Source organism: Canis lupus, chromosome 16 (assembly GCF_003254725.2).
Source record: "Canis lupus dingo isolate Sandy chromosome 16, ASM325472v2, whole genome shotgun sequence".
NCBI classification, from domain to species: domain Eukaryota; kingdom Metazoa; phylum Chordata; class Mammalia; order Carnivora; family Canidae; genus Canis; species Canis lupus.
In genome coordinates this window covers 16,432,038-16,458,474 of record NC_064258.1, presented here as the reverse complement: position 1 = coordinate 16,458,474, position 26,437 = coordinate 16,432,038, and the positions used below count along the sequence as shown (strand labels likewise).

The 26,437-nt window shown below is 43.3% G+C and overlaps 1 protein-coding gene across 2 annotated transcripts in view; it reads left to right on the top strand.

The window, feature by feature from the left end:
* Nucleotides 1–757: 757 nt before the first annotated feature.
* RHEB (Ras homolog, mTORC1 binding) overlaps nucleotides 758–26,437 on the top strand; it is a 43,489-nt gene continuing 17,809 nt past the window's right edge. The window contains exons 1-2 of one of the 2 annotated variants that reach the window (XM_025452480.3): nucleotides 758–942; nucleotides 23,864–23,935. In XM_025452480.3, the coding sequence (XP_025308265.1) occupies nucleotides 891–942; nucleotides 23,864–23,935 (124 nt within the window). In that variant the 5' untranslated portion in view covers nucleotides 758–890. The remainder of the gene's footprint in view (nucleotides 943–23,863; nucleotides 23,936–26,437) is intronic. The other variant, XM_025452474.3, reaches the window with a different exon arrangement.

Genomic DNA, 26,437 nt, shown 5'->3' with positions numbered 1-26,437 from the left:
CTCTAAACAGAGTGAAGGGATTAAAATATAAATAATAACTTTTAAAATGCCACCAAAAACGGAGCAGCCAGCTCACCGCCCAGCCCGCAATAGCTACGTGCCTCGCGCCTTTTAAGGGCTCTGTAGGCGCGAGTCCGCCAACCGCTCAACCTCCCGCCAATCACTGCGCTCCCCACAACCTGCCCCGCCCCCGCCCTGCCCTAACCAATCACTGGGGAGTTAGCGTCTCCCCGCCCCTCCCTCCCGCCCGCCCCCAACCCCTGAGACGTTGGAATACTTCAAACTTTGCTCGCGCTCAACCGCGAGGTCGCAGCCGGAATTTATTTTTAGCTCCGGGTGAGCAGCCCCGCCCTCGGCTCCGCCTCCCAGCCGCCCCCAATCGGAGACGGAGTTTCCGTCGCGTCATCGCGCGGGCGGGCGGGAGCTGCCCAATCAGCGCCCGGGGAGAACTGGCGTAATTAAACGGCGGCGGAAGAGGGTGGGAGGGTCATGACGCAGCGAGTTTCAGTCGTGACTTTTCCGGGGGCATCTTGGCGTCCCCTCTATTTCCCCTTAAAGTAAAACGTCGTCCGACGCACCCTCGTGCGTTCCGGGGGCGGGGGCGGCCGCCACGCCGGGGGGGCGGGGGGGCGGCGCTGACGCGAGCGGCGGCGGGGCCGGCGGCGGCGGTCACGTGGCCGTGTTTGGGGGCGGGGCCGCGCGGCGGTTCCGGGCGGTCGGGCGCGCGAGCGAGGAGCCCAGGCAGCCGCGCCTGCCCGCGCCCGCCCGCCCCGCCCCTGGATGCCGCTCTGCCCCGGCGCGGCCGCCGCCGATCGCAGCACAGGAGCCGCCGCCGCCGCCGCCGCCGCCGCGGTTGATGTGGTTGGCCTGGGGCTGAGGAGGCCGCCAAGATGCCGCAGTCCAAGTCCCGGAAGATCGCGATCCTGGGCTACCGGTCTGTGGGTGAGTGGCGGGCGCCGCGCGGCCTCCGCCGCCACGACCCAGCCTCGCCTGGGCGCCGGGACGCGGCGGCCCGGCCAAGTTTGGGGTCGGCGTGGCCATGTGGCGGCCGCGCGTTTCGTAACCAGCCGCCCGCCGCCGCCACCTCCATTTTGAGCGGAGGCGGCGAGGCTGGGCCCGCGGGGCGGCGGCGGCGGCGGCGACGGGGGGCGGCCCGGGCTCGGGAGGACGTGCCGGGGAGGCCGCGGGCGGGCGGAGAGGCGCGGGCCGGTGCGGGGCGGCGGAGGGCTCCGCTCCCGGCCACAGCGGCGGCCGGGAGCCATCGCACCTGTCCCCCCTCCACCTCCTCGCGGAGGGCTGGCGCGATCTTGCCGGCGGCCTTTCCTCCCCCAGTTGAATAAAGTCCGGGGAATTTTAACAAAGGAAACGGCACCTTGGTGCTTTCCTGTCCGTGGCGAAGTGGAGCGTTTTAAAGAAAGCCGGGGACCCAGGGGACGTTTGGCTGCGGAGGGCAAGTTTGCTAGCGAGGAAACCCCCAGGAGCCCCTCGATGCGGCCAGCGACCCAAGTAGGAAGGCCGAGAAAACGAGATTGCTTTCTCTCGGTGTCCTATTTTTCTTCGGGAAAAAATAAGGTCAGGCACTTGTAAGCGGGCTGCTGAAGTGGTTCAGAAGTTTGCCGGGGTGTTCCCCCCCTTGAAGGCCGACGTGTATCTGCAGCTGTTCCTGGCGGTCGCCTTCTTGCCGGACGGGGTGGTCGGCGGTGGGGCCGGGGCTGGCCCGGGTGCAGAAGACGAGTGAGGACACAGAATCGTTGAACTTAGCCGTGCTTCAGGGCGAGGCTTTATTGTCTTTGACAACCGGAAGCCCGGAGAAATTACGTTGATGTGTTCGTGTTGTTTTTAAGTAACTGTCTAAGAAAAAGGGGCGCTTGGTCGTGGGGGGCCGGGGGAGGGGGGGGAAGGCGAAGGTTTGGAGTCCACGGCGGTTGCAGGAGGAGGCAGCAGTAACTGCCGTAGGAAAGCTTGTCACTGCCTGCTGGATGAACTGCCCACTGGATGAACTGCCCACTCCGCTTTCTGCTCTGCTTCCTCACCCCCATTTTCCACCGCCGGTGCCAGGGTCTGTGCTCTTTGACCAAGATCAGCTACGGCATGCTTACTCATCCCTTTATCATCTCTCCCGTCAAAGTGCTGCGGGGTGTGGAGGGATCCTAAGAATGGGGGGGAATCAAAGGTGGGGAGATGCCCGTGTAGAGGTAGGGGGTGCCCAGTCAGAGGGACAACTCGTGTGAGGCAGTCCCAAATCCTCGGTATATATATGGGGGAAGAATGGGTGAGGGCCTGGGCAGTTGCAGCCCTGGAGTAACCATGCATCACATCCAGGCTTTAAGAAATCACCAGCAGTCCACTCTCCCAGTGCCCCTGTGGAATCGAACCTTGACTGGCGGCCTGAATCACCCAGCTCTTGCTTCTCTTTTCTCTTTATTTCCTTGGCATTTTGAAGAGTGGATCCAGGACATATACTGACTCTTGAGTGAGTTCCGATCACATACATAGATACATGGTGTCCACACTAGTTGAGGATAGCGTTCTCCCAATGATTAAGTTTAAGATGACCTCTACCTGGGCTGTTTTCAACTTGAGAGAATGTCCTAAAGATATTCCTTGAAATTCTCCAGATGGTGATTCTAGTCTTCCATAATAAGCAAGTCTAGTGTTTTATTGGGGTTTTCCTTATGTCCCATTGAGATCTGTTCTGTCTTCCATCTAATCCTCATCCTCCTGAAGACCCAGGTGGGACAGGCCACCCCTTAGCCTTCTCTTTACAAACATTTATTTTAAACTGCTTTTTGAAATACTGTGCTCACCTGGCCTCCAGTGGGATACACATTAAGTTCTGGTCCCTGTTTTTTGTGGCTTCGGTATGTCATAGTACTGTATGTAGCCTGCTTCAGGTGTCGTGATGATTAAAGTGAAAGGTATTTTGGAGAGGTTAAATTACTCCCAACCTTTGCCTTTGATTTTAAAGTTGTTTACCTTTGTCCTTTGTAAGGAACCAAGATACTTTGTGGTTTGTGGGTCTTTTGTTTTGCCAGCATCAAAAAAGGAAGTATTTCCCAGATGCTATGTCCTAGCCACTCTTTAGAGCATTATTCAGTATTCAGACTTATAAGAATTTATGGACACGTTTGCTTGCATGTGGTGCTTATCCTAGAAAAGTTTGAGTATGTGTGTTTCTAGGTTGTGTTGTTTTGTGATGCTGGGCTATTCTGTCATATTGACTAAAGGTGAAGAGTGTGCGACTCTTGATCTCAGGATTGTGAGTTCTAGCCCCATGTTGGGTGTAGAGATTACTTTAAAAAGAAATATATATATATATATATGTATATATATTTCTTTTTTTTTTTTTAAGCGGTAGGAAAAGGCTCTGCTAGAAACCACACCTTTCTTAGAATGTTCTCTTGATTAAATATCTTATGGTGGTTTGGCTAGTAAGATACTTGTCATTGTGCCTTTGTCATGTCACAAACTTTAATAGTTTTCCTTCAGATAAAGCTACTAAGTGCTATGATGGTTTTACTTGGCTTTCAAATGTTGTGTATTTTTAAAACATTGATAAAACTACCACCGAGGAGTATAAAATTCTCAGGTAATTTGTACAACCCTTTTTCCTGAAGTACTTTTCCGGTTATTTACAGTGTTAAGCTTTTAAGGACACGTCACCTATAACGCAGTCTGGCTTTCTGGAAATGCTTTGTATTAATTGTTTTCATAGTGGCAAATGATCACACTCCCCTACGTCCATTGTTTCTAATACAAACAAGTAGTCCCATGATAGGAGGTAACTCACTTAATCAAGTTAAAAAAAATGTAGTGTCAGGTAGCGATCTTTAAATAAAATCTGGTACATCCTTTGCCAGAATCTTCTGCAGAGAGTTTTGATAATCTGGTTTACCCTCAGACCATAATCAAAAGATTTTTTTGTCCTATAAAAGTCTCTGAAGTTAACAAAAGGGAGAGGAATGTAAAATTATAAAAGAGAAAATGAAACAACTGTGTGGTTTGGTAAAAGTTCAAAAGTAACTCAAATTATTACCTTGTCAAAATGTTTTAGGTAGTAAAGAAGATGCACCTTTTAGTTGGATACTTCATAGGGGAAAATGTCATTAGATTTGTTCCCAATAAAATACAATCCAATTATATTCTGATTTAGTGTTTTTTTAAATTACTCTATCCTTTCCTGACACATCATTGAAAATGTTAAAGGTAAAACATTCTTTGCCATTTATGAAAATCTATTAGCATGTGAAGTTGTGTGTTCAGGCACTCAGTGTACCTTTGGGTAGGGAAGTCCTGTAGTGGCCACCTTCTGTTGAAGCTTGAAATTAACTTTTTTTTGGGTGGTGGTGGCCATTTGTTTTATACAAGAGGATAGTCAGAGCTTACATTTGTGATTTTGAGGGCAGCCCCGGTGGCACAGTGGTTTAGTGCCGCCTGCAGCCCAGGGCACGATCCTGGAGACCAGGGATTGAGTCCCACGTCGGGCTCCCTGCATGGAGCCTGCTTGTGTCTCTATCTCTCATAAATAAATAAAATCTTTAAAAAAAAAAAAAAAAACCATTTGTGATTATGATACTTCAGTGACGGATGTTATTTTGATGTCCAGGTGGGTTATGTCTATTCATCATAACCTTCGTCACCCCTAGATAAACCGTCTACCTATTGACATACTCTCCCACTCACCCCTTCTCCTGGCATCTACTAACCTGCTTTCTATTACTATGAATTGCCTATTCTGGACATTTCATAGAAATGAAATCATATGTACGTGGTCTTTTGTGATGGGCATCTTTCATTTAATGTGAATATTTTCAAGGTTCATCCATGTCGTAGCATATACTAGTAATTCCCTTTCATGGCCAAATAACATACCGTTATTTGAATATACCACATTTTATTTATACATTTGTCAATTGATGGACATGTGGTTGTTTCTGCGTTTTGGCTATTATGAGTAATGCTATTATGACAATTCCTATACAAATTTTTGCGTAGAAATAACTTTTCATTTCTCTTGGGTATATTCTTAGGAGTGGAATTACTGCATCATATGGTGACTCTGTGTACCATTTATTTTTTTTAAGATTTTATTCATTTGAGAGACAGAGCACAAGCAGGGGGAGGGGCAGAGGAAGAGCGAAAGGGACAAGCCGACTCCCTGCTGAGTGGTGGGGCCCTGAGATCTTGACCTGAGCAGAAGTCAGACAAAACACTTAACCAACTGAGCCACCCAGTCGCCCTTATATGCAACATTTTGAGGAACTGCTAAAACTGTTCCACAGCTGCTGTGCCATTTTACATTCCCACCAACAATTGAACATTGGTTTCAGTTTCTTTACATTTTCATCAACACTTATAATTGTCTTTTTGATTTTAGCGGTGCTTATAGGTGTGAAGTGGTATCACATGAGATTTGCACCTAATTTCTTCCATCCTGTGGGGTTGTCTTTTCATGTACTTGACGATGTCCTTTGAAGCAAAATATTTCAATTTTGATAAAGTCCAGTTTATTTTTTCTTTGGTGACTTGTGCTTTTGGTGTCATGTGTAAAAAACCATTGCTTGATCCGAGGCCATGTAGATTTACTACTATGTTTTCTTCTAAGTGTTTTATAATTTTAACTTTTACACATTTGATATCAGAGTTCATTCTTGTATATGGTAGGGGATAGGGGTACAACTTTAGTCTTTTGCATGTGGATGTCAAGTTGTCTTAGCACATTTTATTAAAGACTATTCTTACTGAATTATCTTGACATCCTTGTGAAAAACCAAATGGCCATAAATATGAGTTTATTTCTGGATTCTATTCCTTTCACCTATATGCCTGTCCTTACACCAATATCACACTAGAGTCTTGATTGCTGTAATTTTGTAGTAAGCTTCAAAATAAGGAAGTGTCAGTCTTCATACTTCAGTCTTTCAAGGTGGTTTTGGCTATTATGAGTCCCTTGCATTTCCATATGAATTTTAGGTCTAGCTTGTTAATTTCTGAGGGGGAAAATGCTAGGATTTTGATAGGATGCTTTATAGTTTTGCAATTACCTTTACATATCTGATTTTAAAACCAGCTGAATTCTCATACTGCTTCTAAATTCATTGCATTGCAATATGTTATTTTAATGCAGTATATGAAGGAAATCCAGCCTTGCACAGATAACTAGTTGGAAAAGGAAGGAGTATTTTTTTAAGATTATATTAATTTATTAGAGAAAGGGTGCATGAGCAGGAGGAGAAGCAGAGGGAGAGGGAAAAGCAGACTTCCTGCTGAGCACAGAGCCTGACATGGGGCTTGATCCCAGGATCCTGAGATCACTACCCACGGGAAGTTAGACGCTTAACCGTCTGAGCTACCCAGGCAGCCCAGGAATCTTTTAATAGCTTTTTCAGATAATTTTTTTAAAAGATTTTATTTATTCATGAGAGACAAAGAGAGAGTGAAGCAGAGAGAGAAGCAGGCTCCATGCAGGAAGCCTGATGTGGGACTCAATCCCTGGACTCTGGGATCATGCCCTGAGCCAAAGGCAGACATTCAACCATTGAGCCACCAGGTGTCCCTCAGATAATTTCTTATATTCTTTGATAATCACCGGAACTCCATAGGTGTTGGTGGTAGTTTCAACTCCATAGGTGGTTAGTTGTAGTATGCAACCTGAAATCATATGGAAGAATTTTTTCTACTCTGCTACATTGAATTCCATTGCTTTATTTTGCACTTTGAGTAGATCTTCTACCTATGACTGATTTTTGTAATGTTGTGTCTTGGTTATTTCTAAAAGAATGATTTGCTATTCAGATCCTTCCACATTTTGATACATTTTGACATACAGGCTTTTTTTTTTTAAGATTTTATTTACTCATGAGAGACACACAGAGAGAGGCAGAGATAGGCAGAGGGGGAGAAGCAGGCTCCTCATAGGGAGCCCAACATGGGACTGGATCCCAGGACCTCAGGATCACCGACCTGAGCCGAAGGCAGATGGTCAACCACAGAACCACCTAGGTGTCCCAAAACTTTTTTTTTTTTTTTTTTTAAGATTTATTTGAGAGAGAGTGCACACGAGCAAGCCAGGAGAGAGGTACCAGGAAAGAGAATCTCAAGCAGTCTCCCTGTAGATCCAGAGCTCTATCCCACAACCCCAAGATGGCCTGAGCCAAAACCAAGAGTCTGATGCTTACCCAACTGAACCACCCAGGCTTTCCAACATAAAAACTTCTCAATCGTATTTTTTTTTGACATCACCATTAGTGTCCTTAGAAAAAAAAAAGTAAATATGAGTGATGCGGGATCCCTGGGTGGCGCAGCAGTTTGGCGCTGAATGACTATCGAGTCCCACTACGGGCTCCCGGTGCATGGAGCCTGCTTCTCCCTCTGCCTGTGTCTCTGCCTCTCTCTCTCTCTCTCTCTCTCTCTCTCTCTGTGACTATCATAAATAAATAAAAATTAAAAAAATATATATGTGATGCAAATTCCCCAAAATTCTAATTTCCTCCTGAGAGTTTGAATTTGATCGTTGGCACAGTGCTACTATTTTTACTTGAAGTGACAGTCTCATTTCTTTCACTTCAAGAAGATGCCTGCCAAGTACTCTCTGTTTAAAATAATGATAGTTTGTCCATCATTCTTGTAGGTAAAAATGATGTTCTCTGATAGAGAGGACTATTTTCAGATCACTTCACAAACAGTTGCTTATGTGCTTTTCTTCAAGACAACCATCACACTTCAGCATGCTGCAGCAGTTTGTGTACACATCCCATTTTGTCACACAATATTAAGAAGACATACTTAAGAGTCAAGATAAAATTAATCATTGTTAACTGCTTCCTCAAGGACACTGTTCAGTGAAAATAGATTTTTTTTTTTTACTGTGGGTGTGTGGTCCTGAAGACTACAGTGCTTTCCACTACAGTTTGTAACCACTGTCTTGATGTGTGCTTAGGGTAGCAGGCCAGGAGTGCTACATTGCTTTTGCACCATTAGTGCAAATAGGGACAGGGCTTGGAAAAGGCAGATAATATCTTGGTATTGTGATGGAAATAGTTTTGACCTCATGAGCCCTCTGAAAAGGTCTCAAGGGACCTCCCCCAGAGTTTCTCTGTCTACACCCTGAGAATCCTTGAACAATGGTATGTGGAACCTGGAGAGACTCTACTTGCCCTTGTGCAGAATTGAATCAAGAGTGGCTGCATCCTGGATGCTGCTCAAGGGACGTGGTTCAAACAGTCTTAGAGGAGCCTTCCAGAAGAGGCTCTGTCCCCTGGTAGGAGAGGTATGGTGAGGAGGCAGGGTGACTAGCAGAGAACGTGGTGGGGGTTGGAAATGAAGTTGGAGGTGGTCAGGGGCCAGATGAAGCAGCACCTTGCAGGAGCTTCAAGACATGCCTTCCAGAGTAGTAAGCACTAAGGGTAAAGCCAGTTGCTTTGGCCTCTGATTGTGGCACAGTGTGGGGCGCATGTTGTCTTTTGACCTGGTAATGGCAAGGCTCCCAGAGATTAGTAAGAATTGCCAAGGATGGCAGTGTATCAGGACCTATTTGCTAATAACACGGTTTTCCAACACAAGCATCAGGATCGGGAGCATTGGGGTACTTAAGTCCCGACAGCCGTGTTGATCACAAAATGAGAAACAGCATCTCTGCTTGTGATCATGAAGTCAGAAATCCATACCACTTTTCTTGAAGATCTAGAATAAGGGATCCCTGGGTGGCGCAGCAGTTTGGCGCTTGCCTTTGGCCCAGGGCGCGATCCTGGAGACCTGGGATCGAATCCTGCATCAGGCTCCCTGCATGGAGCCTGCTTCTCCCTCTGCCTGTGTCTCTGCCTCTCTCTCTCTCGCTCTCTCTGTGTGTGACTATCATGAATAAATAAATAAAATCTTAAAAAAAAAAGATCTAGAATAAGACATGAACAGCTTTAAAACTGCCCTGAGTGGATTTGATTAGTTAGAACTGAATTTGGACATGATATTGTGCAAGTTAAACCAATCTGAAATCTTTAGCGGTCACCCTTGAGAGAACCTTTATTCTTAGTTATAGAACTTTATCATAAAGTACCGAAGTAAGCCTTAAGTAATAGAGTCTTCACAGTCTGTCTCTTAACCTCATAGTCACAGTGCAAACTGGTGGGGACCTCTATCATGAACTGCTGGCTTGAATTGGAAATGCAATTTAACATCTCAAACACAGAGGTCATGGAATACTATTTTAGTATTTTAATATTCATAAATGTATATTGGGCATCTGGTAAAATAGAGTTCCATATAGGACATTGGAATTTGAAGTCTTTTTTTTTTAATTTATTTTTTATTGGTGTTCAATTTACTAACATACAGAATAACCCCCAGTGCCCGTCACCCATTCACTCCCACCCCCCGCCCTTCTCCCCTTCTACCACCCCTATTTCGTTTCCCAGAGTTAGCAGTCTTTACGTTCTGTCTCCCTTTCTGATGTTTCCCACACATTTCTTCTCCCTTCCCTTATATTCCCTTTCACTATTATTTTGGAATTTGAAGTCTGAATTGAGATTTAGAACAGAAGAACTAGAAGCAGAAATCTGGCACTCTGTGGGCAGGTGAAAGCAGGGCCGTTTGAGGACCCTAATAAAGTTAACTCCCTTATGTCCTTGGTTGGTTGGAGTCCCCCTTACTTCCTGGTTCCCCCTCCTCTATTTCCTTTTCTGTTGGACTTACTTGGCTGCAGAAAGACTCCTTAGGGACTTTTGAAACAGAAAGTGGTAGTTTAACAAGATATGTGATCCTGTTTCTTGCAAGATCAAAAGTTGAATGTTAGCTCTACGGTGTCCCGGTAAATAATTTGTGCACATGGAGATGAAAATACTGGCTCTCACAGTTAATGTAATTTTATGAAACGAAAATGCTTTTCTAAGGCTTGTATTAGATTTTAATGCATCAAGCCAATAGTTTGCTCGTTTTCAAATCTTTTTTTTTTTTTTAAAGATGTTATTTATTAGAAATAGAGCAGGAGCAGGAGGAGAGGGAGAAGCAGGCTCCCTACTAAGCAGGGAGCCCAATGCAGGGGCTCAATCCCAGGACCCTAAGATCATGACCTGAGCCAAAGGCAGATGCTTAACCAACTGAGCCACCCAGGCATACCTGCTTGTTTTCAAAGGTATTTTAAAGTATAGGTTCTTTTTATTCTTGTTCATAACTTGTGTAGGTGGCTGGGTCAAAAACATAAGTGGCAAAATTCAACCACAGTGGTTAACATCAATGGGAGGAGAACTCAAGATGACCTTGGCAAACTGGACACATAAGGTAAGGTGTGAGGCTCTGTGGCAGGAGGGTAAGTGGGAAAACACTGGAATCTCTGGTCTGCCTGCCTGGCAAGAACTGTATATCATAGGGTGAATCTCGCCCCAGGCTAGTATGGCCTTGAGTGTGCCAGGGGCTGGAATGCATGGACCAGAACATTACTGAGATGTCTACTGGAGGGAAGGATGATCAGAAATGTCAAGTCAAAAAAAAAAAAAAAAAAAAAAAAAAGAAATGTCAAGTCTTGGGATACCTGAATGGCTCAGTCTGAGCGCCCAATTCTTGGTTTCAGCTCAGGTCATGATCTCAGGGTCCCGGGATCGAGACCCACATCTGGCTTTGCTCAGCATAGAGTCCACCTCAGGATTCTCTTTCCCCACGTGCATGCTTGCACACACATTCCTCCCCCTCCCCAAATATATCTTTTTTAAAAAAAGAAAGAAATGTGAAGTCTTATGCTTCTATTTCAGAAATGGTTTCCTGAGTGTTACAGATTGAGGACCTGGGTTGATTTTCTGGGCTAAAATGTTAACCAACGCTCATTCTGAGCCACAAGTAGAGCAGTCTCTGCAGTGCTGGGTGTCACATGTTAAGGAGCATTGCCAACTTAGAGTAGTGGTTCTTGGAGTTCATGAGCTTTCCCTGAAATCATGGGCATGTTTTCTGGGGAAAGAGTTGGCTTCCGTTAGCTCTCCAGAGGACTTCAGTCCCCCTAAAGATTGAGTTGCTTAAAATGCCTGGTTGAAGAGGACACTGTGTGGATTAAGTGTCATATTGTTCCAGTCAGTTCTTACTATATGCCAGATACTGTGTACATGGTCACAGAGGCAGAGGCATTCCTGATCCTTGCCCTCAGGGAGCTTCATCTAGTGATGGAGCCGCAGGAGACAGTACTGCTACTAATAATAATGGTGGTGGTTTTTAAAGCATTAGTGCTATGGGGTGCCCTTAACCTTAAACTCTGTGATGTAGTGATGATGATGGTGGTGATGGTGATGATGCCTGTTTAATAGGTGAGGAAACTGAGCCACAAAATTTAAGTGATTTGCCCAAGATCAAACATTTAGTAAGTAGCTGAACCAGGATCTGAATTTTCCGGAGCCAGTACTCTTAATTGGGCCACTATATGGATTATTATTTAAAACAGTTGGGATAAATGCTTTGAGAGAAGTAATGGAGGGGAGAGCTTCTGTAACTGTGGGTGGGCATAGAGAGTAAAGAGAGTAAAGTTCTTCCCTAAAGAACTGTCATTAAAGCTGGAGTTAGGGACACCTAGGTGCCTCAATGGTTCTCTTTGAGGAGCCTACTTCTCCCTCTGCCTCTCTCTCTGCCTTTGTGTCTCTCATGAATAAATAAATAAAATGTTAAAAAATTAATTAATTAATTAAAAAAAATTAAGCTGCAGTTAGCCAGGGCTGCCTGGGTGGCTCAGTCTGTTAGGTGTCTGCCTTCAGCTCAGGTCATGATCCTGGGATCCAGCCCCACAGCATGTTCTCTGCTCAGCTGGGAGTCTGCTTCTCCCCCTCCCTCTCCTCCTATTTGTGATATCTGTCTATCTCTATCTCTATCTCTCTCTCTCTGTCAAATGAATAAATAAAATCTAAAAAAAAAAAAAAAAAAAGCTGGAGTTAACCAGGCAGAGGGTGGGGGTTGAGTGGGGCAGAGGAAGAAGGGCAGAGTTTTAGTCAAAAGGAGTGACATGGGCAAAGCTCCCCAAAAGATAGGTGGGAGCTTGGTGCAGTGGCTGTATCTGGGAATGGTGACCGAGGCAGAGAAGAGTAAGATGGGAGTAAGCAAAGAGGTCACATGGGATTTATCTGTGTGCTGTCTATCAAGAACAGCCTCATAGGCCTTGGTCAAAGTTTCAGACTTTTCCCTAGAAACAGAAGAAGGTCACTGATGAGTTTTAAGCAATAGGTAAGGTGATCTTCTACACCAGGATTGACAAACGTTTTCTGTAAATATACATACCGTATACTCTTGTTACAGTAAAATGAGCCAGTGAAAAGCAAATGTTACTGAGAAAATCATAAGGAAGCACAAATACATTTATAATAGTGTGGTGTATTTATCAGAAAAAAAAAATCTGCATGTAAGTGGACTTGCACAGTTCAAACCCACGTTCAAGAGTCAGCTGTTCTCCTGCCTTTTGTAGCACACAAGCAGCTGGAGACAGTGCGTAAATGAATGTAGCCGTGTGCTAGTAAAACCTTATTTACAGACACATTTGAATTTCATCTAATTTTTCACATTGTGAAGTATTACTTCAGTATTACTGATTTTTTTTCAACCAGTTGAAAATGGAAAAACCATGTGTAGTTCATAGGCTGTACAAAAACAGACTGGCTGCATCGGGCCCCTGGTTTGTAGTTTGCTGATCCTCCTGTTCTGTCCCCTCCAGGAGATCCCTCCCATGGCTCTCTGAGGTGGATGGGGCAGTCAGGGAGTGGAAGTGCCGAGCCCAGCCACATGTGCCAGGGAGTGGTCAGGTCCAGGCAGGATGACATGACACAGTTGGGAAGTGATGAGGGGGGAATTGCCAAGACTGTGGTGTGGGAGAGGTTAAGAATAACTTTTGGGCGGTTTGCACGAGGCCCTTCATTGGGTAATGGTGCCATTGGCTAAAGGGAGAAAGGGAGACCAGGACCAGAGGATGGGCCAGATTCATTTATGTACCTGCCAGATTTGCAATACTCACCTTGCTTTCTGGCTGCTGAGGCCCTGTTAGGGAACCTCAGAACCCGCATGGTTCCCATGGTCCTAGAGATAGGTGGCTGTGCCTGCATTTGGGACTCTGAAGGTATGCTGCTCCTGGGTCCTCAGGTCACCCAACACACCTTCATGCTGTGGGGCTGTTTCCCTACTGCCTTGGAAACAGGAGGTTATAAGATGAACCTGACCCCACACATTCGTGCTCTCTCCACCAGGCAGGGGTGGTAAGGATTCGTGTACATCTACAAGGGTATTCCTTGCTTTGGGGGGATAGGGAGCTGGGCTTCATCTCAAGACTTTTTTTTTTTTTTTTTTTTTAAGATTTTATTTATTTATTCATGAGAGAGACAGAGACAGAGAAAGGCAGAGGCACAGGCAGAGGGAGAAGCAGGCTCCATGCAGGAAGCCTGATGTGGGACTCGATCCCAGGTCTCCAGGATCAGGCCCTGGGCTGAAGGTGGCGCTAAACCACTGAGCCATGTGGGCTGCCCCCCCCCCTTTTTAAGTAGGCTCCACGCCCACTGTGGAGCCCAATGAGGGGCTTGAACTCATATACTTGAGAACAAGACCTGAGCTGAGATCAAGAGGTGGGCTCTTAACTGACTGAGGCACTCAGGTGCCCCTAGACTTTTTCATTCTATATAACTGCTACCAAAATGTGTGAATGTGTTTCTATAAAATAAAAATCTGACCATGTTTCTGGATGACTATTATCCTAAAAAACTGGACTGTACCCAAGATGGACATACCTTCCATTTCTCAAACTTCTGTGGAAGTCTTTTTGGTAGGCAGCTAAGTTTATACAAGTAGGATGTTCCTATACCCTTAAACCATAGTGTAGAGCAGCATTATCCAACAGGAATAGAATGTAAGCTACATAGGGAATTTAAAATTTTTCCACTAACCACATTAAGCAAATAAAAAGAAAGTTGAAATAATTGAAGTAAATGTTTAATTTAGCCCCATATGTCCAAAATATTATTTCAATATATATTGAATATTTTTGATATTATTATTTCTTTTATGCCAAGCTTTCAAAATCTTGTGTAAGTTTTATACTGTGTAGGACATATGTCAGGGCCAACCATGTTTCGGGCGTTCACTGTACATGTCCAGCTGCTGGGAGGAAGAGCACAGGAAGAGCAAGGAAGAAATTAGTGATCATAAATGGATTGTTGTAGATTCTTGACCTTTTGAAGAAATAATTTTTAATAATTATTCATGGTAGGTCTCATTTCATTTCCTTAATTTTTTGTTATTACTAAGTTTTGATGAGTCTTGAACTTCATGTTCTTTAATACGTTAAAGGTTGTGTTATAATTTGAGAATTTATCTGTTGTTTTCTCTCTTTTCCACCCTGAACCCCTGCCTTCTCCCCAGTTTTGACCACATATATAGCAAAATTCATTCTTCATTGTTGCCAAACATTGAATTTCCTGCAGTTATCAGGTCTGCCCCCTGCCTTCCAGCTCATCTGTGTCTCTGATCATCCCATGGAAACGGATCTCCTGTTTTAAAACTCTGAAGGGAGATAGTTCCATAGGCTTTTTTGGCAGAATTTTGTTTTTCTTTTAGTTTAATAACCCTGACAGTTAATAAAATTCTTCATTTCTGTAGCTCAGATCTTTATGTTTTAATATAAACTTACCTCTTATATTCTCAGTGGCATACATCTGGTAGCATCATGCTTGGCAATAGTAGGCACCCAGGAAGTATTTGAATGAGTAATAATTTTATGAACCAATCTTGCTTGGTCATTCTATCTTGTCTTTGTTGTAATAATAATTGTACCTTCATTTTTTTCTCACCTAGCATCTATTTTTAAAAATTGGGAAGGGGGTGTGAGAAAGAATGAGATGATATCAGCCCTGGTTAACTCACAGGAACAAATGAAGTAATTCATATGGAAATGTTTTACAGACTCTTAAGAGTGTCTGGCTTGTAGGTTCTAGTGAACAATTAAATTGTGGATTGTCTGCATCACATGCCTTCATCTAGCTCTGATGGAGATGTTGAGGGAATGGGGTATGCATCTTAGAATCATGGCGAACAGAACACACAAGAACTCCTTACCCCCTTTAAAATTAAAATGGTGGGGATGCCTGGGTGGCTTAATGGGTCAGGCATCTGACGCCTTTGGCTCAGGTCGTGATCCCTGGGTCCTGGGATTGATCCCCTCGTTGGGCTTCCCACTCAGTGGGGAATCTGCTTATCCTTTTCTCTCCCCCGCCCCCCCCCCGTCTGCCCCTCCCTCCTACTCCTGCACTCTTGCATGTGGTCTCTCTCTCTCAAATAAATAAATGAAATCTTTAAGAATAATAAAATAAGGTTAGAATGGTGAGGTAAGTGTATTTTTTTAAAAGGCTACCGTGGTGACCCTGAAGTGGGTGCAGTAGTTAGTAAGCATATAACTGGCATTGCGTATCACGTAAGAAGCACACTGTTGAACCTTCACACGGTTCATTGTTATTCTAGCACTTGTAATAACGAGGATTATATGTTCAGGTTGCGGTCCATTTACAGCCCCAGGTGATTCTGCAGACTTGCTGTTTGCAAACCAGGTGGCTTCATTGCTGTCCCTTCTATTGGTGATAACCAGAGAAACCCCTTCTTGGTACCCATGCCCTGTCCCTGGGACACTCTCAAATTGGCAGAATGCTGCAGAGATGATGACATGCTGGTACCAGGCTTTACTCCTTAAGAAGTCAGTGGCTTCTGCTTTTGTGTTCTCTGGAGCTACATGTAACACACAAGGGCGTGCCAGGAGAGGAGGACATGTGGAAGGTGGAAGACCCCATGGTCCCAGTGGAGGCTAGCCCCCAGCTACCAGGCAGTGACCGGTTACCAGGCAAGCAGAGGGCCCAGCTGAACCCAGCCTTGCTTGTGGAATTCGAGAACAGATTACATGGCTATTGGTATTAGCCACTAAGTTTTGGGGTGGTCTATTGTGCAACAGTGGATACCCAAGCAGTTGGTAATTTATTGCTTTAAAGGGGTGTATTTTTATACTTACTGATTTCTTTATCATGTTATTTTTTTTTTTATTTTTTTTTTTTAAGTAATCTCCACACCCAACGTTGGGCTCAAGAGTCACATGCTCCATCAACTGAACTAGCTAGGGGCCCCTGTCCTGTTATTTTGAGGCATTAGCTGGAATAGTGATTAGTAGATGTCATTTTCTTAGATTAGAGATTAATTTATTAGATGTAATTATTGAATGCACTTTTATCCCAAGCTGATTATTTTAGTCTTAAGAGCAGTTGATAATACTACTACTAATAGGGACATTTAATGAGGACTTACTACATACCAGTCTTCCACACATACTTTCATTTAAACCTCACAGTCATCTATAAGGTAGGTACTGTAATTATCTCTAGTTTACAGTCAAGGAAAACAGACTCAGGAAAACTGCCTGCAGTAACATAGCTAATCACCATCCTGTTCCACTTAGTGAAAAGTAGTATGTCTTCCTCTCTTTTATACTTTTTTAAAAAATCAACTTTTATTGCTGTATAATTTACATATAGTAGTGTATGAGGCATTTTAGTAGAAAGTTATATGAGTTTTGGTTAGATTTATTCACTGTGCAACCATTAGTCCAAAATATAAAACATTTCTGCCAGCCCAAAATATTCCCTCATACCCCATCCCCACTCCCAGGCAAGCATCGGGCTGCTTCCCATCGCCATAGATTAGCTTTCTTTCTTTCTTTTTTTTTTTTTAAGATTTTATTTATTTATTCATGATAGACACAGAGAGACAGACAGAGGCAGAGACACAAGCAGAGGAAGAAGCAGGGTTCATGCAGGGAGCCTGATGTGGGACTAGATCCCAGGTCTCCAGGATCACACCCTGGGCTGAAGGCAGCACTAAACCGCTGAGCCACCCAGGCTGCCCTGGGTTAGCTTTCTTGTTCTAAAATTTCATATAAATAGAATCATACAGTAAATACTCTTTTTTGCCTGGCTTCTTTCAAAAAGCATAATGTTTTTGAGAGTCGTCCGGTTGTCACATGTGTAAATAGTTTGTTTTGGGTTTGTTTGTTTTTTTTTTATTGCTGAGTAGTATTCCATCGTATGGATGTGGCATGATCTGGTTCTCCTATCACCTATCATTGTTCCAGTACTTAACTGCTAAGAATAAAACTGTGAGAAGCATTTGTTATGTCTCTGTGGACATGAGATCATTTTTCTTGAGTAGATACCTAGGCATGGCACTGCACAGGCCACATAGATGTTAAGTATGTAATTTTGTTGGAAACTACCAAACTGTTTCTGATAACGTTCGTACCATTTTACACTTCAGTGCTCGGTATCCTCGAACTTTTTAACTTTAGCCATGGCTAATGTGGGTAGGTCATGGTGTTATTTGAGTTGTCCCAGTGACTAATGATATTGAGCATCCTTTCCTTAACCTGTTGGTAATTCACAGATCTTTTGTAAAGTGTCTGTTCTAAATCTCTTGGCTCTTTTGTTGGGTTCCTTTTGAGTTATTTTGAATAACAGACACAGAAGGTAGCTCAGTGGGACTAGGGAGCACACAGGGAAGTGGAAGTGATGGACAAAAGGGTTGGGGTTTCTTTTTGGAGTGATAAAAATGTTCTAAAATTGGTTGCAATGGTGATGGCACAGCTCTGTCAATATACTAAAGACTTCATTGAGCTCTTTAAGTGGTTAAATTATATAGTATATGAATTCTGTCTTAATAAAGTTGTTTAAAAACGAAAGGAATTTCCTGGGGCGGCTGTAACAAAGGACCACAAATGGCAGGTGGGGGGTTAGAAAGACAGACCTTTACCATCTCACAGCTGTGGGGTCAGAATTCTGAAATCCAGGTGTGCACAGGGTCCTGCTTCCTCTGAAGGTGAACTCAGGAGGGTCTGTTCCAGGCCTCTCTCCTTGGCCTGTACGTATTGAAATATTTCAGAGGCACCATTAACCCAACCATAAGGAATGGAGTAAAGGAGTAGAGAAACTAAGAATGTGTTCACAGCTATTTCAGGAGGAGGATTTGGAGGAGACTGGGAGGGAATGGGATCCAGGACACAAGGGGCCAGAATAGCATGTGTAGGAAGAAGATGTGGTCACGGCAGGTGACCTCTGAGGTTAGGCACCACCTCATACACATAGCTATGTCCCCTAGCTCTGGCTCATCTTAAATATTCTTTAAATATTTAGGATCTGAGCTGTTGGAAGGAGCTAGAAGATTTGGGGATATCCTAGAGGCTGGAAGAGAAGGGTGACTTAGGGTGATGAGTTAAATTTGAATTTGTTTCCTGAGGACTGTTCTTCTTAAGCATTAGTGTGTGGCAAAATGGGGTGGAGCTGGTTAATATCCCCAGTAGGTTTGCTTGGGGCTCAAGAATGTGCATTTGTAGTAGGTTACCCTGGGTTGCTGCTGGGAACATATTTTCACTACTGCAGGAGGAAAGAGGGCTCCAGAGAGGATTCCTGAGGCCATAGGACAGGATGGTGGGGGGCAGGGGGAGGCCAAAAGACAGTAGATGGAAAATAGTTGTTCACCAACGTGGTTGCAGAATTTTTCTGCAGCTGAGCTCAACAGGCACTCCAAAGGCAAATGATTTGATTAAGATCAGAGGGTTTTTCAAGGATCCCAGAGAAAGGAAATTGAAGGTAGACAAGAGAGTAGAGGGCAATGATTTATCTTGGCACTTAAAGTGATAGGCAAGGAAGTGAAACATGGTGGAGATTGGAGATTCAGGATTTGGTCATTTAGAGTAGTATTTTTCTGACCTTTGTGACTGAGAAACCCTTTTTTCATTGTGACCCAGTCATAAATGTTTGTGTAACTGAAAGAAAAGTTTCCTAACTTTATTATTTGCAATCCACTACTGTGTTCTTTCTTTCAAAACAGTGCTGGTCATAGCTCAGTAATTTCACGACCTAGTGGGTTACAGCCCCTGGTGTGAAGGTACTGCTTCCAGAGATGTCCCGGATAGAAGTCAGAAAGTAAGAGCCCTGGGAGAGGTGCATCTGGGTAGCTCAGTCGGTTGAGTGCCTTCAGCTCAGGTCATGATCCCAGGGTCCTGGGATTGAGCCCCATGTTGGGCTCCCTGCTCAGAGGGGAGATTGCTTCTCCCTCTCCTCCTGCTCCTCCCTCTCTTCCTGCTCCTCCCCACCCCTTGTGCTCTCTCTCTCAAATAAATCTTTTTAAAAAGGAGGGGGCACTGGGAGAGCATACCGTCCTGCTTATGATTGGTACGTGGGAGGTTGCAGGTGTTGGAGGCAGAGTCATCTGGGAGGGGTCACCAGCCAGTGTTTTCAGGTATGCGCATAAGGTGGCAGGGAGATGAACATCAGTGGCAATACCAGTGAAGCTTTGAAGCTAGACTGTTAGCTTATATATGTGGACATGAGGGTCCCATAAGGTGATGTTGAGGATTTGAGGTGAAAAGGAAGGCAGACGTCAGAACGGATTGTGTCCCAGATACATTACATTGTTCCCAATGGACCCTTGTGCCAAATGACTTGACAAACGAGTTGATAGATTGAAAACTACTCCTTCCCATTATGGTCCCAATGAACAAGTACTGTGTCAGCTGTTCCAAGAATGCTGGTTGGGGTCGGGGGGGGGGGGGAATGGGGGGGGGGGTGGAGGTAATATATAAAAGTCCAGGGCTTTCTTAGAATAATCATGAAAACTACTTCAAAATTAATCTGAAAGCTCTAAAATTGCCTGTTTTGCAGTAATCACAAGTATGAGAGATTAATCAACAACCTTGCAGGTATATCTTCTGTAGTGAAAATACTGGGTGAAGGAGCTTACTGGGCCATGTTACCCTTGGCAAGAAATACATAATGCTGTGTTTATACCTGGTAAAAGTTTAGAAGAAACTTATTAAAAACTTATTACTTATTAAACTTATTAAAAACTTATTAAAAATTAAAAATGATCTGTAGGATTTTTAAAGTTAGGATGGTTTTCAGCCTAGCTGAAGAGTATTTGGAAGTTAACTGTGGGACATTGGGATGTAGTTTTCACCTTCTTAGTACCATGTTACTGCCATAAAAGGAGTGATCCATGCCTCTCTTTGTGTTGATAACACACATCTGGGTATGCCGTCTGCCTTTCAGTTCATTTCAAGTCACTCCTGTATTGTTTTCATTCAACCTTTCTCCAGAGAGTTGATCTGGAATTTGAGGTCCTCCTCGAGTTGTACAAATTTATGAGCCTATTGAGAAAGAGCACGGTTGTTGCTGAAGCACCTTCAGGAAATAACTAGTGTTTCCGAATCTGAATTCGATCATGCAAAGGGCAAACTAAATGTGGGACGTTATAACGAGAGGAAAATGATCAAGTAAAGAACATCATTTGTACTTCACCAGTGCCTCTTGGAGCTGCACAAAAGCTCTAGCTAAGAGCCAAGCTGCTGCTTCAGAGGACCACGATGATGTCCCTGAAAGCCAGAAATTGCTGGAACCAGTGCTGAAAACATCATGAGCAGTGGGATTTGTTTGCTAGGATGAATATGAAAATTTCAACACTAGTTGTTTAATAATTCTAGTTTTTAATGGAAACAGGAAAAAAAAAACCTCCCGCTGTGTCATGTCAGTGAATGTAGTCTTCCTGTCCTTTCTTAATTTAAATAATTAATGATCTCCCCTTGGGGGAGAGAACCAGGGAGGAGGGACCCAGGGGAGACTCAGCTTCTCTGCAGTCCTGCCTTTGCTAATGGATAGTCTCCTTCTCCTGGGACCAAGCTAGATTGAGAAAGCCAGTTTGCTCCCTAAAGACTAGGGTTTTAAATTCAGGTGTCCCAGTTACTCGTGAAGATGAGAGTTTGCTGTCAAGCTGCATTGTGGTTTGGGTTGGATACACTGTCCGCTTTGCCAGAATGATTGTGTTTTCAAAAAGTCAAATGTTAATTTAACCTGTCAAATAATTTCTGCCCTCCATGATGCAAACAACGAACTCTTCGATCTGTACCAGTAATTACTATTTTTTAAAAACATAGTCCACTTGTTTATCTGAAACTCCACTGTTGTACATAATGTCATGCTCTTATTGAATATAACTTTCCTACGTTTCCTGTGATGATTCCTGACGTCTTGTCCCCATCCTTTCACTCCCTTAGACCCACCTGGCACCGCTGCGGGCAGCTGTCCTGTCCTGTGTGCCCTGCCCTCCTCTTTTGGGGGGAGGTTGAGGGACTTATGTATACCACACTTAACCCCTTTCTTTCACTATTTTTAGTCCAGTTCTACTTTGGAAAAGGTGTAAAAATCCTTTTAATCCCTTGCAACTCTTGCCCATTAATCTTTAGAAAAAATTACCTTCTGCCTTCTTCCTTCCTTCTTTGCACTTATAAGGCAGAAGACCCCAATGGCCTACAGAAGTATATCAAAAGCCCACCAGAGGGCCTAGAAGTTCTCTTCTGAAGCCCAAAAGAAGTTTCTTCTCTCTTTTTTCTTTCTAATTCAACTTCTTTTGCTTCAAGCGATAGCAGTCAGCGTAAATGAGAATTTTCTTACTCCTTTAAATGTTTCAGTTTTGCTAATAATTTAATAGAAGTTTTTTCTTTGCTATTTCATTACATAAAATAGTTTTGCTGTATTTTAAGCTAACTGCCCTTCTGAGCTAGCTTAGGTAACGTGGTTTCTTAGGAACAGAATCCCTTTGAAATGTGTGGGCTTCTGGATTACCCCTGCATCCTGTATAGCACAGGCAGGCGTGAGGTTGGCTACCAAAATAAATATGGCAAACGATTTCTTTGTTCCTATTGAACTGTGTTTCCTTTCCACGTATATAAAATCGAGATCTTGTGTAATATCTGCAATGAGAGTGCCTGTAGGGCATGTAAGTTTTCATTTCATCCATTTGTTCAGAAACAAGAGTGTCTGCAGTGCCTCAGCCACCATTACTGGTCTCACTAGGCTAATGGGTTGAAGATAATGTCAATAATGTCGAGCACTAAAAAGAACCAAAACAGGATGACTGTGAGAGTGACCATTAGGGAGTGAGTGCCACCCTAGGTAGGGTGGTCTTAGTGGAGGCTTCTCTGAAGAAGGGACATTTGATCCCCCGCCAAAATAAGGACAGAAATGAGTCATGTGTGCAGAGGTCTGTAGACATGGCTAGCACAAAGGGACAGAAGGGATGTGAGTGAAGCCTGGGAGGTCTTGGGGAGGAAAGCGGTGGCAGCAGAGAGGTTAGGGCAATAGGCAGAGGGAGGACCTGGTGTTGTGGACCTTGGTGAGGAGTTGGGAGTTTATTCTGATTGCAGTGAGGACTTGAAGCAGGGAGGTAACATTTAATTATCAAAAGCTCTTGTAGGCTGCTTTGTAGAGAATGATTTCAGGTTTTAATAATTCCAAAAACAGTGAACTATATGTTTAACTGCTCATGAGGATTAAAATAGGCCTGCCAACTTGGGGTTTTCTAGGTGTGTCTCCACAGCTCCCACTCTTAAACCACTTTATTAATTCATTAAATTCTAAGAGTATGGGGTCTGCTTTTGTTGTGAAAACGTGACCACCTTTCAGCTACCCTCTGCATGGGTTGGAGGAAGGCAAGCACAGCCTATAAACCCCAGGAGCAGAAGGTTCCTGGTACAAACCTGTCTCCCTGAAGATCTTTAGAGATGGAAGTTCAGTGAGACGCAGCAAGCCTGTGGAGCATGTGGTTAAAATGAATAGTGCTGTGAGGGGGCACCTGGCTGGCTCAGTCAGAAAAGTATGTGAATCTTCATCTCATCATGGTAGTAGATTCAAGCCCCACGTTGGGTGCAGAGATCACTTAAAAAATAAAATCTTGAGGTGCATCCAACTTGGTGGTACAGTCAGCATCCAACTCATAGTTTCAGCTCAGGTCATGATCTCAGGGCCCCACATCAGGCTCCACACTCAGTGGGGAGTCTGCTTAAAGAAAAATGTGCTCTGAGAATGTACAAAAGAAGAAAGCATTTAGGGTGAAGTTTGTGAAGGACCACTTTCATCATTCCCTGGGCTGTTCTGGGACTGTCTGTACAGAGTGCCACATTCTAAAGTCCTTTGGTAGAAATTTTAGGTAACAGATAGACATGTGAGAACTTAGGGCTCTAGCTCTTGATTTCTTAGCACACAGGCTCAGAATGTGAAATCCAGAACGTTTCCTGATTGTCTTCTGTGTGCCAGACATCACTAGGCCTTTGACACTGAATGGTTGAGACAGGATTTCTACTTTTGAGTTTTTTAAATAAAGACTTCTGATACATATTCTCGGAATTCCTTCTTTAAAAGCCATACCTGGTAATGTTTCTAACAGCCACATATGAAAAGAGTCCAAAGAAATAAACTTTGTCTTACTAATATCCATATTAAAATTAATATCCACATTTCAGGGACACCAGAGGATATTAGCTTAGCTTAAACCTTATTTCAGAGTTTGCCTTTGACAGAATATGTGATATGCTTATTGGTCAGTAATATTTGTTAATGTCACAAAAGTGTTTAATTTATAATAGCTTAATTGCCTAAATTCCTCTCATATAAAGCAAATTCATGAAATTTATTTCCTTTTGAAATTGTCCAAAAGTTAAAGGAATGTGTTCTGGGGCACCTGGGTGCCTCAGTCATTTGGGCGTCTACCTTCAGCACAGATCGTGATCCCAGGGGTCCTGGGATTGAGCTCCCTGCTCAGCAGGGAGTCTTCTCCTCCCCCTGCTCGTGCTCTCTTTCTCACTCACTCTCTATCTCAAATAAATAAGTAAATAAATAAATAAATAAATTAATTAATTAATATCTTTTTAAAAAGTTCTGATCCTATTATTTTCTATCTCTCCATCTTGTTAGAGTGGGGTTTCTTTTTGTAAAATAGTGGAATTAAATTTTTTGTTACCTTAATATGCCAATACATACTGAGCCTTTGCTCTCTTTTATAGGGAAATCCTCATTGACGATTCAGTTTGTTGAAGGCCAATTTGTTGACTCCTACGACCCAACCATAGAAAACAGTAAGTATTGTTTTCAAGGGTTTATAAACTGTGAGAAGCCTGCATTCTTCACACAAACAGCCATTGTGTGTTCCTGGAGGCTTTGATTGCAGGGGTTATTGGGGTAAACCTGTAGATCTCCAACTGGGGTCCAAAAATCTTCCAAAAGTTTGATCCACTTCACACTAATTGGATTTTTATTCAGTGTCCAGATCCTGCCATCTGGAAATTGTTACTCAGTTTCCAGATGTGGGATCCAGTTAGAAATCCAGTCCTACAGTGAACCTCCTATTCCAGACTCTGCTTCAGGAAAACAAGAGTAGAGAGCACAGTCTTATTTTTTCCCCCTTTTCTCAACAGTAGCCCTTTTTAAGGATTCCAAGCTGAAAAGAAAGGACGAAAACACTCCAGATCCTTTGTACCTTACTCTTACGGAATTGCTAGTCCTTCCCCCACTCCACCCCCAACCTTTCCAGTCCTGAAGACTTGAAAGAATGCTGTGGAGAAGTGTTCTGGGATGGAGAGAGCAGTTGCAATATGAAAACAAAGATGTCTCAAGTCTGTTGGCATTTCAGGTCATGTGCAGAAAAAAGCACCAAAGAACAGAACCAGCCACAACCTTTACCTTGTCCAGTTTCAATCTATGGTTTCAGAATCTTCCTGAAGGATTTTAGGACCATGAGAGTCTTGATTCTAGGATCACAGAAGAACACCTGAAGCCTTTGCCCAGGGAAGCTGGTTTGTTGGAAGCTGATCTTGTTTCAAACGATCTTAAAACCCTAAGTAGATCCTAGAACCAGTCTTCTCAGATTCTTGACACCTGGGACTTAACCCAGGATTTGTCACCAGGAACATACACATTTAAACATGGGATTCTTCAAAACCTGATGGGCATATTAAACCTGAAGCTGACTTAACAGGTTCATAAAGTTCAACAAGATTTGTAGACCTCACTTGCCCAGAGCTTGCAAGAGAGACTTCAAAAGAGGTTTACAACATGGAGTTGACAAACTATGGACCATAGGCCAGAAAGACCCACTTTTTTGTACAGCGCACAAGCAAAGAATGGTGTTTATGGTTTTTTTTAATAAAGTCAAAAGAAAAATATTTGTGACATGTGAAAGTTTCTTGAAGTTCACATGTCAGTGTCCAGTAAGTTTTATTAGAACCCAGACATGTGCATTCATTCATTCATGTCGTTTCTGTGGCTGCTTTTGTTCTCCAGTAGCGGACTTGAATCCTTGCAACAGGGACTGTTTGTCCCTTTACAGGAAGAGTTTGTCCACCTCTGACTTAAAACATGCAACTCTCCTTCATGTCCCAGTGTGCTGGTGGCATGCAAAAAGCCTGTTCGTTGCTTACCCAACTCTGGGAAGACCTGGCTTTAAAAGTAACCTCTGCTGGTATCCGGGAAGGAGGAGTCCTGACTACATACACATCTTGTATTGATCTGTTTAGCTGTCACTGAAAGAATAGTATGTATGCTTTTAGTGAACTTGGTGAACAAGTTTGGTTATCCATTGGAATAAAACACAAAATTGTGGTCATGGCCTTTAATATTTGCTGTATGGAACTATTTAGAATTGTGTGTCGTTGAGATACGACTCATTTGGGCATTTTACTCATAGAATAGTAGAATTTCGTTTTCTTGGTAAGCTATGCTCCTATAATTGTGTGTCCTTGTGCCACTTAAAATTGAGGTGGAAGGAAAGCCTTGGTGTTGTATGTAAATAGATTTTCTTTATGTGTAAGTAACAGATCCAGTGAACATCCAGCTTTCTTACCTTGATATTATCTCAGAAATTGAATGAGGTACCCCTAGTTTGAAGGCTGTCAACATCATCTTTAATTTTTTTTTCTATTTCCTTTCTAATACTTAGTGTTCAATAATACTTATTTTTTTCCTCTCAAAAGTGGATTAAAAATATTTATTAAAGTCTTTAGGCAGGAGCGCAAGTGAGTATCAGAGTATATGAATCGCTTAAAAGTTCATGAGCTGTATGCAGACATCATTTTCTGTTTACCATGCTTCTGACCAGCTAACCCAGGCAGAAACCCTTTCTCCACTCCATCGTCCACTGTTTGGTCAAAAACACTGTTCAGCGATAACAGGAAATGGAATGGTTATCATTCGCCTGTTGCTAACAAATGAATGGATGGTCTTAAGATTTTAAAAAGCACTACACTCTGTAAATCTGGAAATAATCTGGTAATTATAATTTTTAACTTTTAACTCAACTTTATAACATAGTACAGGTGGTTCATAGTAAACGTTCAGTAGGGACACATCTCTGTGAAGCATCACCACAAAGGCAAAGATTCTGGGACTGTGTCATCTTCTTTTAAAATGGGATACAGGAGAATAACATCAATAAAACCATATATTTTCTAGTTTGGGGAAATTTTTATACCAAAAATACTGCCTACACAAATGTGCTTTGTTATCTCTTGTATTGTTTTTTTGTTTGTGGTTTTGGTTTTTTTCCTTACCGTATTGTTAATCTAACAACTCAATACAAACAA